The sequence below is a fragment of the Poecilia reticulata genome, linkage group LG4 (assembly GCF_000633615.1).
Source record: "Poecilia reticulata strain Guanapo linkage group LG4, Guppy_female_1.0+MT, whole genome shotgun sequence".
Classification (NCBI taxonomy): Eukaryota; Metazoa; Chordata; class Actinopteri; order Cyprinodontiformes; family Poeciliidae; genus Poecilia; species Poecilia reticulata.
In genome coordinates this window covers 10,300,364-10,318,955 of record NC_024334.1, presented here as the reverse complement: position 1 = coordinate 10,318,955, position 18,592 = coordinate 10,300,364, and the positions used below count along the sequence as shown (strand labels likewise).

At 36.0% G+C, this 18,592-nt stretch overlaps 1 protein-coding gene and 1 long non-coding RNA gene across 2 annotated transcripts in view; one reads left to right on the top strand and one right to left on the bottom strand.

Annotated features, from left to right (window-relative positions):
* brinp3a.1 (bone morphogenetic protein/retinoic acid inducible neural-specific 3a, tandem duplicate 1) overlaps window positions 1-17,394 on the top strand; it is a 64,340-nt gene extending 46,946 nt beyond the window's left edge. Inside the window, exons 5-8 of the mRNA XM_008406675.2 lie at window positions 2,288-2,393; window positions 2,777-3,013; window positions 9,945-10,167; window positions 15,495-17,394. Of these exons, the coding sequence (XP_008404897.1) occupies window positions 2,288-2,393; window positions 2,777-3,013; window positions 9,945-10,167; window positions 15,495-16,611 (1,683 nt within the window). The 3' untranslated portion in view covers window positions 16,612-17,394. The remainder of the gene's footprint in view (window positions 1-2,287; window positions 2,394-2,776; window positions 3,014-9,944; window positions 10,168-15,494) is intronic.
* Window positions 1-18,592, bottom strand: part of LOC103463372 (uncharacterized) — an 83,243-nt gene that overhangs the window by 13,939 nt on the left and 50,712 nt on the right. The window lies entirely within an intron of this gene.

The window sequence follows — 18,592 nt, the reverse complement described above, 5'->3', positions numbered from 1 at the left end:
TTATGAGTTTAATCTTGAGGAGCACGAGGATCATAGGCGTCAACTTTTAGAGCAGAATGACGGTGATTTAGCAGCCCTGCAAACAGCATAGCTTACTGAAGAACGACCACGCAGTGAAGAAGCTAGAATCTGTGCAGCTCTGGTCAGCTATAGTTTGGTGTTTGGTGCTGGCAGGTGAGAAACTCCAGAACTTCATAATATTAGTTTGGCATGATGTGCATTTTTTCCTTTGTTTGGAATTTTCTTTTTAAGTAAAGTCATTGCTTGGATATTGGTTTACTTCTTTTGACTGCATTACCTGAATCCAAAAGGTTGCACATGTTTAAAAAATAAAAATGAAGTGCTAAATTATAGATACATGTATTGTCAAATAAAAATAAAGTCTAAGTTCAGCTAATCTGAACTGCTTTCATTATGTTTGGGCCAGCAATGAATTTCTATAAGACAAAATGAAATATCTTGTCATTTAAAACCAGATTCTCCAGGTTCTTCTGATTCAACTACAGCTTCTGGTAACCCATAGCCTGCCCACAATAATAAGGAACACACTCCAACAGTTAGAATGAGACTTAGTAATGGAGAAGCAGCTTAAATGTGCTGTTGTTTCTTTGTGGTTCTCAGAGAAAGTGTATTTTACATTAAGGATACCTCAAATTCAAGGTGTCTTGTTGATTACTTTTTGCCAGTAAAAAAAATGTTGATCCCAGTAAACACTTCAGCACAGCAGGACTAAGAACAAAATCATTTTAAATTCATTAAATTCAAATAGTGGTTACCAGACCAGATGATATCCTTAGTATTAATGCATCTTTGCAATTGCAATGTTTAAAGAAAATTAATAAGGTGATTTTGGCTCTAAACAGTTGGTTATTAAATACTGGTTGGTAGGCATAAATGTGCCCTCAGACTTCACCATTTACCACAATGTTACTTGGATACAATAGATTTTTCCCAGCATATCAATGGCAAACACTATTTTTTCCATTTTCTAGATAACAAAGTGTTAATTGGCAAAACCCAGTATTGACCATAGTATATTTAAAGGTGTATGCCGTTATTTTAAATGGACACTCGGCCGTGCCCTAACCTGGCTCGTGGCTCCGCCCACTTAGGTGGAATTTTTTCTAAGTTTCTTAGGGGAGGGGTCTGCTTACCCAAAAGGTTAGTTAAGTATGACCATAAAAAAATAAACGAGACCGTTAACACACAGCTAAAGCATCTTACCTTGTCCTGACACATGAACTACATGAAAGTAGGGAACATTAGAAGCCACACCCATGCTTCATAGATGCGAAAGGACTTGCGGACTTGAGCAGGTGCACATCTAATACAAGAGAGAGGGAGAGAATTTCAATTAACCTGAGTACAACCATAACGTCAGCCACTTGCCGCTGGGCAGGACCAGATGCTCTGTCCTTCATGCTTGTTTTCCAGCTCCTTCTTCAAGCATGCCAGTGGACGCTCAGACTTGTCAGATTTTTCAAATGAAAAGCTTGCACCCCTGATTCTGTGCCATGTATTTTTCCTTGTTGCTATTCAATTTACCTTGGCCATACCATTGTTATGACTATGACATTAAACTTGGAATAAATTGTTGGTGTTTATTTCTTTCTTTCCTTCTATCTTTTCCTTCTGCTGTTCCACCTTTCTTGCTTTCTTTGCCTTCCACATTGACCTACTTTTTATTTAATACATGCATAAAAGGAAGTAGATGTAATTTAAGTAAAACTATTATTATCTGAATTCATTGAACACATTTCAGATTGGTTGTCATGTTTGTCTAATTATTGTGTTGTCAGTCCTTGTATCAACTTTCCGCCCAAATAATCCAGTAACATTGCAAATATCACACAGACATCTGCTCCTTTCCAATACACAAATCCTGAGGTGGATGTAAAACTGAATAGGGCATGCTGGCCTCTTGCATGCAGTTGATTTTAGCACATTCAAAGTGACAGTGTGTATTGTAGTGTAAAAAAAAAAAAAAATTAAGAGACAAATTTTAGAGATGACTCAAATTATCTCATCATGATACACACCAGAAATAGTTGCCTCAACATAATTTCAAGCTTAGTAAATCATAAAGTCACTATTCAAAAACAACTTCCTCCAGCGAAAGTCTAAATAGCTTGTTTCATTTTCTGAAGAGACAATTTTGTTGTTTATATTGAAATCAGATTCTGCATTCCCTTTCATAATTGTTTTCATGTTTATTTCTCTTTGTTTGTCATTAGTGAATTTCTTTCTCAGTATGAATTATCATCTGGCTCTGCTTTGCTTCTTTTAGGTGACCGAAACAAGGACGGGCCCACTTGGATGCAGTAACTATGACAACCTCGACTCTGTCAGCTCTGTTTTGGTTCAGAGCCCTGAAAACAAGATTCATTTGCAAGGTTGGCCATCCATAATTGAACTCCCCCCAATTTCTGAAGGAATTGTCACAGTGTCTGTTCCCTGGCAAGTTTATAACTACAGCGCGAGGGTGTCAGAACAAATTTAGCTTCAATCACTCTTTCTTTTTTTTGCTCCCAGTGCATGCCTGCAAAGTTTTGAGGTAAATCTCAACCAGCAAAAATCCGGAACGGAAGTAGAATAACTCTGGAGTAAAAATAAAATTGAGTGAATCTTTGCATAAATGTTTCTGTTGCCAAGCATGTACATTGTAAATAAGAAAGTCACAATCAGCCTTAAATCAATTACTCTACAGATGTTGCACATTTGTGCAGTTCTTGTTTTATTCATCTATATGTTTGTCCTGTTTCTTTTATTGCTTCAGGCCTCCAGGCCATACTGCCAGAATATGTGAGAGCCAGGTTTGTGCAGGCTGCTCTAAGTTATATTGGCTGTAATGAAGAGGGCCAGTTTGTGTGCCGGGACAACGACTGCTGGTGCCAGTGTGCTGTCGACTATCCGCAATGTAATTGCCCTGAGGTTGATCTGAGGGCTATGGAAGGCAGTTTACTGCAAATCAGAGATTCATGGAACATGGCCAACCAAGACTTTGAGGCATCAGGTCAGTGTTATTCTCCTGTCTCTCCATGATTGATGGTGGTACTTTCTCTGGGGAAAAGAATGCACTCAATTGTCAAAAGAGGTGAAAAGGATAGAAATGATTGGTTGATAGGAGAAATTAGCAGCGATGTATTTACTTTGGCTCTTCTCTTGATGAAAATATAAATTAGAGATATATCTAGTGTTGCGCAGCATCATGCTGGTTTGGCTACAAATTATTATTGACGAGGACCTAAGACAATTATGAAAGTTTGTCATTTTTATCTAAACTACTAAATTAAGGCACTGCCTGATTATACTGAAGTAATAGTCAAACAGCTCTGTTGCTGTCAGTTTCTGTTTAAGGTTGTCTGCCTTGTGAGACACAAATAAAATTTCTCCAAAATAAAAATTTTAATAACAAAATACTTCAAGATTCAGTTAAAATACTTTTGCCAAGAAACTAACTATGCTAGTAAGATTCAGTTTAACTACCTAGTAAAAAATGAAAGAAAAGAAAAAACTATTAAACTACTATAGGGGGAAATTGAGGCTGCTGCCAACTCATCTAAGTCCCATATTTAAGTACCACTAATACATATATTAATGTGTGTGAGTGTAGGTGGTGTGCTCTGACCGACCGCGGCACGAACACAGTGTAACCACAGCAGGACTAATGGTGGATCATTTCTTAGGCAAGAGAAGTTTATCTGTATAGCAAATTTCAGAAACAAGTAAATTGAAGGGGATTTAAATTATGAAAAGATAAAACAACAAGCAAGGAACACATATTCAATTTTCTCAAATGTCATCATCAACATCATCACCATAAAATATTTCCATAAAGACGAAATTAATTGATGTTCTGGTCATTAGTAATCAACTCGATTATTTTAGCTTAGACTTAAAATGAACTCATCGTTTCAGCATTTTTCTGGAAGTTTATTTCAGATTAGAGGAACATAACAGTAAATGCTGAATCTCCCTGTTTGGTTCTGATTCTGGGGATGCAGAGCAGACTTGAACCAGAAGAACTGGTTCAAGTCTGCTCTGCAGAGCAGTGACAAGTCTGTCACTGTGTCAACCTTGACACCGGGTTTATAATGTATTTTGGTGCTCAATGATTTCTAAATCAACTAAAGTATTTTAACATATATTCTTTTGAGCTACAGGGAGCCAGTCTAAACACTTTAGAATGGAGATGATGTGCTCTATTTTCCCAGTTTCAGTAAGGATGTGAGCATTAGCAGATGGGACAACGGAGACAGAATTGCCTGTATCTATGATCAGATTCTTTCTGCATGAGCTGAGACAGCCAGTTTCAGACTCCTAGTCTTATTTTCGGTTGGGTTACAGTCATTGATTACACAGCAGACAGCAGACCATATTTTACTTTGGATCCAAGGACTTTTTTGTTCAAGATATCGTCTTGTTCTCAGCCAGCAAGATCAAGATTTTCACACGCCTGTCCTCCATGACACAGTCTGTGGAGAGCTTCAGGCAAAGAGTTAGAACATTGCTCTGCTCATGTTGCTATACCCCTATGACATCACAGAAATTATAGCTGTGGGAAACTCCTCCTTCCAGCAAGCTGTCATGAAAACGGGTTAATACTATGCTTGCTTGAGGTCAGAGTTTTTGCCGATCGTTTAGTCCATGCTTCCATGTGGCTTGTGTATCTCAAACTGGTTTTTACAGTCAGCCTTACTTCACTTGTAAATCTTTCTTTTTGTTGAATCAAAGCTCTTGTGCAGAACCTTAACCTTAGATGTGAAACAACACCAACATTGACTTTCAGACATTTATTTATTAAAGGAATTATATTAGACTATAGCATGTCAAGGAAGGGTTGCATGTGCGGCTTGCCATACTATGTTCCTCCAGAAGCATGCATTTGTATGTGTGGTTTAGGATTGGCTGAAAAACTCCATAAGCATGAAACTTGGTATTAGGACAAATTTTACATTAGATATTAGAACTAATATAAAGCTGAAAGATGACATTTTAAATTCAGAACACACTACAATATACAGCCCAGGGTTATCAAAACAATTTGTATTTACTAATTGCCAGAATAATGAATGAGATAAATGTATTTATTTATTTAAAGATTGGCCAGAAAACTGTAATAGGTGCAACGCTATCAAAAACATAAGGCAGCCATCTTTCTACTTCCCAGTTGGTATGGCAATCTCAAGTGTGTCGTTTTCGTTCAAATGTAACAGTCTTCATTACAGGCCAATACTACAATTTTAGTTTCATCAGACCACAACACATTTCTTCAAAAGTTTAGGCTTAATCCCAGAGTGCAAACCGTAATTAGTGTTTTTATGTAGCTTTTTTACTAATAGCTTCTTCCTCACTAGTTTCCCTGTGGATAATGACTTTCTTACACTACCTTCAGCCTCCTCATGATGACTTTTGCTGCTGTTAATTTGCACATTTCACACCAATATAAATTTTATCTCTGAGGCACACAGCCCCTCTGCTTGCAATGGTATGATGGCTGGACATGCTCATCGTGTTTAATTTTTTTGTATGAACCAGGAATGTGGTAGCTTTAGACATCTGAGGCTTCCACCTAGTTAGCTATTACATATTTACCCGCATGGTAAATATGATCAATTTTCAAAATAATGTAAATCAACTTTTAGCACATTTTTTGATGATAAATTAAATGTTAAATGACTATAAGATAACTGATTATAAATATCTAAAGACTGAAATACAATTATCCAACATTCTTATGGTGATTTTGCACTAAAGGCAAACATTACAGGTGTGGAATTCCAACGTGCAGGATGCAGGGTAGAGGGCGCACTAAACATTTTGGATTTATTGGGAAAACGTTTTTAGTTAAAGACTTGAAACTTGATCCTGAATTGGGATAAATGACCTGACTTGAGATTTGATGGACTTGCCCCTTAAAGACTTGAAACTCTGACAAAGATGATTGTAGATAGGTTAGTTTTAATAATAATAATAAAAAAAAGTTCTGAGATAATTCTGCAGACATGAATTATTGCAAAACCACTTTGGTGATTTTATTATTGTTAGCCGTTTTCAAAAGACCTTCGTTTCCTGTCTACGTGAGACAATGTCCTCTGTGTATGTCATAGGAATTTCTCCTCATTAGTTTGTACTTTATCAAAGCGATGATGAGATAATAAAAATCTGACAGCGGCTTAAAGCAGTGCTGCTTAACAATTGTGCAAGATTTCTATGTGACCTAACAGAATCTGAGACATCCAAGGGTGAGCTGACTCTGACTCAGCATCATTTAGTGTTCAAAGCACATCAATCTAATTCTTGACATTTATACATGTATCTGATGGTGGCATTTTTGCCTCTGTTTTTGTATTTAGATTGTTTGGTCCAGAAAACAAAAGTGCATGTGAATTGATGTGACTGGATCAACAGTGAATCAGTCAAATGAAGACCCTCCAGTAGCCTGAGGAGAATGTGTCATGCCCTAGAAATGAACCACAGTTGCTATAATCCGTTAGGAGCACATGATGTAACCTCTAATATAATACTTCACGGCTCAGTTATTGCCATTTTGTCYGTTAGCCTTATTTAATGTTTCTTGATAAACATGACAAAAAAAAAGAGCACATCAACAGATTTTAGATGATAATTTTTAATTCAATTTCCATTTATGATCTGACAGACTGTCTCGTGTAAACAATTTGGGGGTTACGTCAAACACTGCCTCCATTCTGCGAATTCTTTATTTTTCTACCGCTCTCAACTTGTCTGATTCTGAAACTTGGCTGCATTCACGAGCACATCACTGTTTGAGACATTTCCAGCTTTGCCTTGAGCCGTTTTCAGTACACCTTGCTGGTTCAGACCATTACCACTGGCTACATGTTTCTTTACTGAGAGCGACTCGATTAGCACATTCTTGGCAATAACTTAAGCAGCAAGGTGCACTGAAAGCACAGTTTCAGTGCAGTACTTATTAAAGAAAAATAAGGTCCTATGAACCCCCTGTGGACCTACTTGCACATTTGATCATATGGAGAAGAACTTACAGCCTGACTAGAAAGATTAATAATCATAACTCTGATTGTTAAATTAGGTTTCTGCTGTCAGCTGATGGTAGATATGATTTGCTTTGATCTCACGCTGAGAGTTACATGCTTTATTGAAGAGATTATATTTTTTTCAGCTAGATCAGTTTCTCAATTCATAATGGACAGCAGGATTTTAGTTTTCTGGTTCACATACACAGAACACTATTGTGTAGGAGGACAGAACTAAAACACAACAACCCAGACACACAACAACCTCTATACTAGAATGTACCTACAAATCTTAAAGTCACGCTTTAAGCGAGAATGTTGTCTCTAAAAAATGAACACAATTCTCTGTACACAATCCATCAATTGCAAACTGAGGCAATTAGAAGAACATTTAGAATATCTTAGCTAAACTGGCTCATAATTTTGTCATGAAAATCTGACAAGGTTATTTTTATTATGCCTAATTATTATTGTAAATTGACAGAATTTATATAGCACCTTTCCAGTCATAATGACCACTCAAATCCCGTTGCACTACAGACGCATTCACTCTCACAAACACAAATACATTGGAGTTAAGTGCCTTGCGTGGAAGTAAAGCAACGACTACCAGGGTTGCCTCTATTATCTATATGTGCTCCACCCAAATCGCTCTTTTGTCTTACTTCTCCAGTTAAAAGTGCTATTACATTTTCCAATTAGTGGCCGATAAGATAATAATGGTGTGTAGATAGCAAATTTCCAGCGGTGAGGTTTTATTTCAATGAGAGTTTTAAATGTCTTCTAGCTTCATTTCGCAATTCCGTAGTTTCCTGAACATACAAGATTTTAATCATACTAAAGCTCGCAAAAGTTCACTTCAATGTTTTATGTCAATATGTTGGCATGTACCATGATAAATTGTTTTTTTTATCCTTTCAGCCTTTGCTTGCAGTTATTTGTTCCTCATTTCTTTTAATAGCTTCTGTTAGATCTATTTGCCTCGCCTCGGCACACTTGCAAATATCCACTGAGCTTTTTTTATTGCATGTCATGACAAATGGTGTTTCAATAACTCAAACAATGAAAGATGATGAAGGGTGGATGTTGTTTGCCATCCAAAAGCATGATATATTTCATCCCTCTATCGCTCGCGGTATCATTGTTGTTGAAAAATTAAATAGACCACAGAACCCTGCTGCTAATGTTGATGTGTTCAGTGCACAAGTGTAGAGCATTTGAACAGAAAGACAAAGTAATTTTTTCTTGTACTGTAAGACCATTTTTTTTTTACATATTACAAGACAAATACAACTGAATCTGCCTAAAATACGGACTCTATATGGCATTATTGAATGATTCAGTGCCTTCAAAATATGCATATCCACTGCACCTTAGTACATGTCGCATTTAAATGCCATACTTCCACATTTTAAAAAGGATTTTATGTGATAGAACAGAAACCGGTGCAAAACTGAGACAAGGAAGAAAAATGATAACCAAATTTTATTTTACAAATAAAAATCTGGGAAGACTAATGCATTTGTAATTGCCCTCTTTTCTGTTATCCCAAAATAAATGTTATCCCTACATAAGCTCTAGTGCAACCAGTCATTCATATGTGCATAAGGTTTAAAGTTGTGAAGAACGTTAAAGCAGGGTTGGGTTGAACATTGCAAGCTTTTTACACAAAATCAGACAGACAAGGGCAAGGACCTTCCACTTATAAAGACAGACTGAGGAAGATGTTAATCAGATGTAACTTAAGTGGCCATGGTAACGATTAAAGGGTTGCAGAGATCTACAGCTCAGGTAAAAAGAAAAAAAAATCAATTAACTTAATTATTATGATTCTAAACATAGAGCTAGAGATTGATTTGAGTTGATTATATATTTTTATGTTTTACTGAAAGTTCAAGCTTACAGCCAACTGTGAATCTGTGCCTTTAATAAAAACATTTCTGTTCAGAGTCTCTTTCAACAAAACAAAAAAAAAATAGAAGGTGATGGAAATCTATGGCAAAATACCTACAACTACAATGATTGCAGTGACAGGCAATTCTGCATTATTGACTCAGGTTACGATTTCCAGATATTTATAAAAGCTTTGTGAAATCTATTTCTTTTTTCCTTCCACTCCACTACTTTGTGTCGCTTTGTCAGAAATAAATTCCAATAAAATTATAATGTAGCTTTGTAACCTGAACATAAAGGAATTTCCAAAAGTATTAATACCTCTTGGACTTTCACACTTTGTCATTGTTCATGTGGACCCAAATGCTCATTTACACAGAAATATTTCCTTACAATCTTGTTTAATCAATACACGAGTTTCACAGGACAACGGCACACACCTTGCACAATCACTTGGGAAGCTATTGACACCTAATTGGTTTTCTAATCAGCTGCCTCATCATCACGATAACGTTAAGTAATTACAAACAGTAGCACGGTCATTTTCTAATCAGTCTTGCACGTGTTTGATTTTCAATACATCCAATCATGATGATGACGACGGTGATGTTGTTATTGAATGCCTGGAAATCTAATCTGCTTTCTATTCAGAATGCATCCAGTAAACAGTTGCTCTGAATTGCTGACAGATATTATCCTCTGAGCTCCATGTCCACCCTGTTTTTCTCCCTGACTGATTTGCATCCAGAGCATTGAAAGACCTGTAGGCTGTTCATTAATGAAAGGGGGAAGAAACCCTACCCCAATCTGTGTTTAGCCCTGCCTTTTCCCATTAGCATACACGTCAGCCAATATTCTTCTCATTTAGCCCTGCAGCACTTGAAATCCCACGACCCTTAAAAAGAAATGTTCTCATTTACCATGTCTAAACTAGCCATACATAATTAGAGCAATGCAAACAGAAGTCACCTCGGCCTGAATGTGACAGGAGGAGATTGAGATTTTCATTTTTCACATCTTTCTGCTTTCCAGAAGAGTTTCAAAACTTTGTTCGACGGCTTCCCACATTCTACGCCCTGAACTCGTCTGCCATCCAGTATTTCTGGAAGACGGAGCTGTCCGTTCACCAGCGCTACAAACAGCTAGAGCTCAGCACACAGCAGCTTGCAAGCAAAGCACGACGCATCATCAACAAGATCTTCACCCTCAGCAAGAGATGTCAAACTCAGCCAAAAATTATTATGCTACGGGAAAGGTGAGAAACTGAGAAGTTTTTCTGATTACCTTTCTTTACGCGGAAGTGGATGTATGCGTTTGTGGAACACTCATTTAATCTTTCCATTCACCTATTTGTGCAGCGCTTTTTTATCAGACGAACGAGGCATCGCATAGTACGGACACACACAATAAATGAATTCTTTGACATTAAGCTGAGCTCCTGCTGAAGTAAGCTGCAGTCACACCTGATCTCTTGGCTGCATTCCCATCCATATCTGTTTTACTTTCACAAAATCAGAACTATCCTTCTGTGAAATTAAAGTTTGCTGTATTTTAAAGAATGTTACAGAGTGTAAGGGATTTGCCTATATAGCAATGAGAGCATAGGATTGTTTTGTTCATCTTTAGATCATCCAACATTTGTTTTCTGTTTGCATAATCTTATTTTGAAATATAAAGTTAGCAACAAAAAGTTTGTATGCATGTATGAAATTGTTGAATTAATGATTATTTTTATTATTTTTAGGAGAAAATCTTGACTTTCACTTTATTTTGGTTAATTAACATAAGACAAAGAAGAAAAAATACTATTTTACGAACCTATAATTTATCAAAAGAAGTAATAATGAATTGAATTAAGGATTATTAGGAGAAAATCTAAATACATCTATTTTGAAATTAGATGAATTTTATTCTTTATGCAGGAAAAACATTCCTTTTGTAAAAGCAGAACTCATCAAGACTGCAGATTTTTTAATGTTTTGTTTAGACAGAGATTTTCAATCCATATTTATGTGGTAAAGTTGTAGCTTCAGGCATAATATCCAGTGAAATATAGAGCTGATGCACACTTTGCAGTTTTATGAGAATAAATTGTTATTTTCTTTTTCTAAATTACTTTTTTTCCCCTCTTGCGTTCAAGAGTTTTGCTTCATTAACTCTTTGCACCCCAAGCAGTGTTTTGGTATTGTTTGCTCTGTCACACATTTTGTTCCTCGACACAACCAATGTTTTTGTTGTTGCTGGATAGAAGAGAGATGATTTGTGTTTTCAAATTAACTTGTCTGTGGAAATGGAAGATGTGTGGACAATTTGACTGCTATGTAAGCCATTCCTGATGTCCAACATAAAAGGTAAAAATTTCTGAAATGATAAAAATTTCTCATTAATTTTCCCATGGTTAAGAATGTCAGCTTTTAAAAGATGTTACTTTAAGAAATCGCTTGGTCTCTTCTGGTGTAAAAGTTAGTGTAATTATTTACATTTTTAAAGGAAGCATTATTTGAAAAAAAAAAAAAAAAAAGTCTTAAACCTTGTTGAAGTCCTACCTTAACAGACATTACAGAAGAACTAGAAATTCTGAATTATTAGTTGTAGTTTGCTGCAGTGAGATATAAATCATTATTGCTTTACTAGATGGAGTGAAAAGTAAGTTGGAGTTGTAGTAAGCGGGATGTAACAGTGTATTTTGTTTTTTTAAGTTTAAGCAGGTCTCCATTTAGGACAATAGTTCAGTCTGGGGTTTGGGAGGTTTGAACTACAATCCTCAGTAATTGTCTCGTCTCAAGATCTTCAAAGATAACATAGCATTTATTTACCATTGGCTACTCATCTTCAGAATGTGTCCTGGTAGGTTCTCTTTGTAACACAAAACACTTTTGTTCATGCAATTTCCTTAGTAAACTGTCTTTAAACTTAAGTAAAACTAAAATTGTGCTATTCAGAAACTACGATTAAAAACAAGGATGTAAAGGTTCAAATAGATAGGATTCCAATTGAAAAAGTTAACAAAATTCAAGTTTTTTGGGTGGTAATAGACAATCAGTTAAACTTCAAAAAGCATATTAGGCATTTAAAATCTAAACTGTCAAGAAATATTTCAATCCTCAATAAAGTAAAACATTTTCTGGATCATAATACACTCCATACTGGATACTCTGCATTAATCTTACAATACTCAACTTACTGTTTATATGGTTGATGTAACAATTACATTCCTTCAATGCTGCTGTTGATCATACTAAATATAAGAAAAGAGTGCTACGCATCATTCACAAGGTTAGATGTCTGCATCATACCAACTCACTTTTCTTGCAGGCCACATTACTTAGGTTTACAGGTGTTTATTTAAATTTCACACACAAGGCGTGTTTTGTGCAGGATACAACACATGACCAGATGATATATGGAAAATGTTTAAGGTTTGAGAAGGAGGATATAACTTTATGAGTAACTTAAATTTTAAATCATACCATACCATACCATAAAGAGAACCTTTTCTGTCTTCATATATGAAGTTCAGCTGTGGGATAGTTTAAATGTGAAGCTGAAGCAGTGTGAAAACCTAAAATAACTTAAAGCAAAGTATAAAAAAATGGTCTTTGATCAATGTACAGTGGTGATGAAGAGAGGAATTGATTATTAACGGGGGTATATAAGATTTATGGTTGGCCATAAATTGATTTTTCTTTGCTTGAATCTGAGAGTTTTACTGAATTCAGATTTATGGTTGGCCATAAATAGATTTTTTTTGTTTACTTGAATCTAAGAGTTTTACTGAATTTGCAATAAAATTCAGTGGTTATTTACAGTTATCATTTTAACTGTCTGGGATTTTGTTTGAGTAAAGAAAATATATTAATCAAACCTGACTGACCCCCCCAAAAAAAAAACGCAAAAGGAAAATGGAGCGGAATTACATAAGAATTTACTCTACCCACTCCTTTTTGGACACGGAACTGATGAATACGGGCAGAGGAGCCAAATTATTTATTTATGCTTATTTGTTTGCTCTATCTGTATTGATTTTGTTGATTCCGGTTTGTTGTCTTGCTATCTGATTGTTTTGTTTCTTGAAAATGGTCTGAAATAAAATAAACAAATGGAAAAATTGATCTAATATTATCAGTAGACTAACATTAACAGTCCACAATTTTTACATTTTTAAAACCCCTACTGAAACTGGCATAGTAAACTGAGTGGACTTTAATATTACCACAGCTTGTTTGTGATGTTAACTTGTCTTCCTAGCTTTCTTTGTACTGACAAAGATGTGCAACATGTCTAACATTCAACATCTCTTAAGTTATCATGGAAAAATAATGATTTTCACTTTACACTTTGAGGTCAAGATATCACTGTTGTATGATTAGAATAAATAAATAAAAAACATTTTTGTTTAAAACAGTTTTTTATCTTGCTTTTATAAAACATCATTGGGAGACCTAAGCAGGTATACTGACTCTACACCATCTGTGATTTCTTGTACGTCCAAAGTATGTGGTTATTAAAACAGGGCAGAACATCATTGTTATTGTTGCTCTGTCATAATGTTGGGAGCCTTACAATACTTATCAAACTTTTTAGGACTGTTTCACAATACATTTCCTTAAATTGATGGATTTTCTTCCAGGAAGAAAAAATAACTTTAGGGTAATTCCCTTTGGAATGTCTCCTGGTGTTCCCATGCAAATTGACAGCACACTGTGGTAGAGTTCAGAGTGATAATGGTAGTCAAAGTACTGACCTCCATATGGCTGTAGAATAGCCTGTGCCGTCTTTGGCATTTCAGGGTATTAAAACTGCATGAGGACAGTGATAGAAATTTTAAGTGGTTTGACTTTTTTTTAGTTTACAGTTTAACTGGAATTAGGCTGATGGTTCCGCTGAACTAAAGCATCTGATTACATTGAAGACTATGTGATAAGATGAAGAAAGAGTGTAATTCTTATGCAATTTCTATGAAATCCGCTTTGATATTTTTACATAATCACTTTAATTGGGGTTTTTAATGCATTTCATCCAATCCCTTATCTATATAAGGGTAATTCTCTTGATTCTACACAACCCTATCTTTTCTTTTTAATAGTAATTTTAATACTTGAATTTTTAAAACCATCTCATTTAAATTCCTGCATATATTCTAAAAACACATTCATGGCTCGGTGCTATTATTTTAGTACTGAGGCATCAGGGGCCTTTTCATACGAGGACAAAGCAGGAAAAAAGTATCGTAGGCACAAAAGCTATATGCACCGCTGTTTGTGTGGAGGTGTCAGAACAGTCATAATGAAGCTCTGCAGAAGAACTGGTGTGCTTTTTTTTGTCAAATGAATGTTGCTTCTAATGGAACAAGCTATGGTGCATCTTCAGGGGAAAATCTTTTTTTCCCCCACAGGTGTAAACTGAACCTGAGGCAGAAAAAGTTTGTGTGTGACATTGATCCGAGTGAAATAAACTAATAGACATAGAGCAGATTTCAGAATGAAAACACATATTCTCTTTGGCCCATATTGCATGAAGTGTCTCCATGACTTTGCATGTCCTGCTGATCCAATGCAGTAGTCAGACAGCTTCCTCACTGTTGTTGTACACAGTTTACACTCTGAAGCTTGGATATGTGCAACGTGAGTTTCTGAAATGCGAGGTATTTTTACATTCAGTTCTTAGTGACCTATTACAAACTCTTTCTTAAAAAACAACGCACACATGTGTGCTTAATAAAAAGCATATATAATACCGACTTAAACATTTTGTACAGGATACTTTAAATCTGACAAGACTTATCCAGATGTAGATTTTAATTTACTGAATATGATTGTTGTTTATGCAACTTTTACTAATTCTTACTTCTAATTACTTGTATTATAATTCTTACTAAAAAACACAAAATTACAATTTAATCCTCTATCTTGCGTCAAATAAAAAAAATATATATATTTGGACTAGACCTATGCCAGTAAGATATAACCTACACAGGAACTGCAAGGGATCAAAGGAGATTTCTTGAACATTAGTCTTGCTTTGCTGGTATAATATGCATTACAGAGGCAGAACAGAAGAAATATGAAGATCCTCAGTCATAAAAGTCGCCTCCCCCTCTATTACATTGTTAGATCAAGAAATGATGTTAGAACTTGCATGGGTTTTGATCTCAAGATTGAAGCATGACTTATGTCATCACTTTGCTGGCTTCAGTGATGATCCATATTTTATATTATGATGGGCACCATAAATCAGACTTAATTAGATGGATTTATGCATACACTCAGAAGTGAAGGATATGTCCTTAAAAATAGGTTCATGTTTTACAGGATGGAAGATCTTTTTATAAGGCCAACATGGTTCCTTAATAGATCAGACATATATCTCATTACTGTGATCTCTAAGTGTAAAACTGGCCCCACGTAGTTTGTATTCTAAATTATATGATTTGACTTAATATGTGCTGTCCACTACAGGCAAAACACAAGTATGTATCCAAAACAAGAAAGTGGGTTATGTTGGTGCTTGAATTTGGTTTCTGTTGAAAAATAATAAGCTCTGTTACCTGTGTATTCACCTACTGCTCTGGTTCTGTTGCAGGCCATTTGGGTATTGGCTCAACTACATCCTGTCCATCATGTACTGCAGTGAAAACAACCACCTGGGTTCCTACATGGAGGAGACCCGGAGCTGCTCCTGCCCGTATGAGCATCCCCCCTGCCAGAGTGTGATCCCATGCACAGTAGGGGAGGGCTCCTCATGCGCATCCTGCTCCTATGAAAATCGCTCCCGCTGTGCCACATGCAATCAGGGCTACATGCTGAGCCAGGGCGTGTGCCGCAACGAAGTGCCAGACTCCACTGACCATTACATCGGCTTTGAGACTGACCTGCAGGACATGGAGTTGCGCTACCTGCTGCAGAAAAGAGACAACAGAATCAGCATCCATGGGATCTTTGTCAGCAATGATGTCAGGCTGAATAACTGGTTTGACCCATCATGGAGAAAGAGGATGTTGCTGACTCTAAAAAGTAATAAATACAAATCAAACCATGTCCACATGCTCCTGGGCATGTCTCTGCAGATTTGCCTTACCAAGAACAGCACACTTGACCCCATGCTCTCTGTCTACATCAATCCATTTGGGGGGAGTCACTCAGAGAGTTGGATCATGCCCATTGACCAGAACAACTACCCAGACTGGGAGAGGACTAAATTAGAACTTCCCTATGACTGTTTCAACTGGACTTTGACTTTAGGCAATAAATGGAAAACATTTTTTGAGACTGTCCACTTCTACCTAAGGAGCCGCATCAGAGGGCCTTCAGGCAATGGAAATGGAAGTGTATATTTTGAACCACTGGAATACCTGGAACCGGGCCAAAATCTGGGCTACATGAAGATCAACAGCATCCAGGTCTATGGCTACAGCATGCACTTTGACCCAGAAGCGATCCAGGACTTAATTTTACAGCTGGACTACCCATATACTCAGGGATCGCAGGACTCAGCCCTACTGCAGCTGCTGGAGATTCGGGATCGGGTCAACAGGCTTTCCCCACCTGGAGCTCAGCCTCTGGATCTATTTTCTTGTCTGTTGCGGCACCGGCTCAAATTGTCCACAACAGATGTTACCAGGATCCAGGCAGCACTGCAGACTTTCAGTGCCAAGCAGCCAAACTCCATTGAATATGAAACAACCAAATTATGTAGCTAGTAAGTTGGCCGGTGGCCAGACGCACAGATGGAGCAGTTATCACACAGGCCTATCAATTGAGAGGAGCAATTCTAAAGCAGTGCAATGGACATTTTGGTGGACTTTGTAATTGACATGAATCTCAACTCCACGACTGAGATTCGCATATCAACTTTTCCTATAAATTTGTATAACATCTTAGAATTGAATAGGTTTTCACCATACATGCCTCATTACACTTTATGAAAAGGTTTCGCCATTTATGTTATGAATTCAAAGCTTCGTTGTCATATTTTACCAATGTGCTAAAATTTGTAGATTGTAGAAACCTGATTCACTTGCACACATAAAACAGAAACATTATGTTGTGAAAGAATAATCCAACCAGTCTTATCATTTCGCAAAAAATAATCTCAATACCAGCGTGGTTTCATTTGGCATTAATTTGTTATTTATTTTGGTATTTCCCTCATCACATGTATTTCAAACGAAAATAGTAGTTTTCATTTTATTATGCGTCGATGGGGCATGTCGTCTTACTTGTTTCTTTTTTTTTTACTTTCCAAACAAGGATCGTCACGTTTTTTCTAGTCTACAACACATTTTTGTAAGAAAATGCTAAATAGATGCTGTATAATGCAGATTTCTTGAAAGATACAATAAAACAGGTTCACAATGTGTTACATGTGCTTTTATTTTTATAATGCTGTTGTTTGTGAAGCAAATGATACAACATTGTCTATAAAATGTACAGTAAAATTTGTTAATACACTAAATAAAATACATTTTTATGTGTGGTCTATATCCTTTCTGCGTGTTTTAAAAACTGGCTTTTGCTCCATATTGCTAAAGAGAGTGGAGATAAGAAGCATGTAAATAGAATCAGGCCAAGTCTTTACAAAAACAATACATTTGACTTTGACTTCACTTTGCCATATACAGACATTTCAAATATGCAACTCGCACAGTATTGAATGTCCTAACTTGAGGTTTTCAAATAGTGTTTTTTAGAGGTCGGAAAGATTATAGAACAATTGATTTTTAGTCTTAAAAACAAAAAAAAGTCAATTGTTTGTTGTAAAGTCATTCAACAAACACCTTTACTGAGGAGCTGGAGGCGGTGACTGGGGAGAGGGAAATGTACGCATGTCTGCTGAAACTGTTACCCCTGTAACCTGGTTCCAGATAAGCAGGTGACAAGTAAGAGTACAAATGATTTTTAATATGTAGAATAAAATGTAAAAGTTAGAACTCATTAAATCCCTAAAACCCACACAAAAGAAAAATATATTTTCACTCAAATATAAACATATTTGAATGGCATATAACATGTTTCACTCAAGTATGAATGAAACATATTCACTCATAACACTTGAGTGAATGCCAACACTTTTTTTATTGTAGCCCTGAACAAGATCATGTCAGATTTCTGAATGTATTTGACCACTGTTTCTGGCAGAATTACTAAAGCCAATTTAAATGTTCTATAATAATAAACTTGTTTACCCAATTTTTTTTTTTAAACAAAGCTTTAAATCTAAATCTCTAAAAACCTAAAGCATAATGTGACTGTATGTACGTTTTTCATCAGCAATACAAAGTCCCAAACGAAGTATATTTTTAAGAAAAGATTCATAAATTCACTCTGTACATTTATGAAAAAATTTTAATGCCTATCTCTCTTTATATCAACTCTTCAAGTACATCACACAAAAATAAAAACGAGTAAATGCGAAACAGAAAAATAAAATAACAAGAAAGAGTTAATAAAAACAGCAATAGAAAATGGGAAATGGCAGAAGGGATTACACTTAGAGACTGTACAACTCCTTATAATTGTTAAATGAAAAATTTAATGAATGTATTTCAGATAGCTTATATTCTAGGTGAAGAAGAAAAGTATAATAAATTGGACAATAGCAAACTGCAGCTAATACATAATACCAGACATTGAAGCAGCAAATTTGGTGCTCTGCTTTAACAAAACATTGCTGGGTTTTAG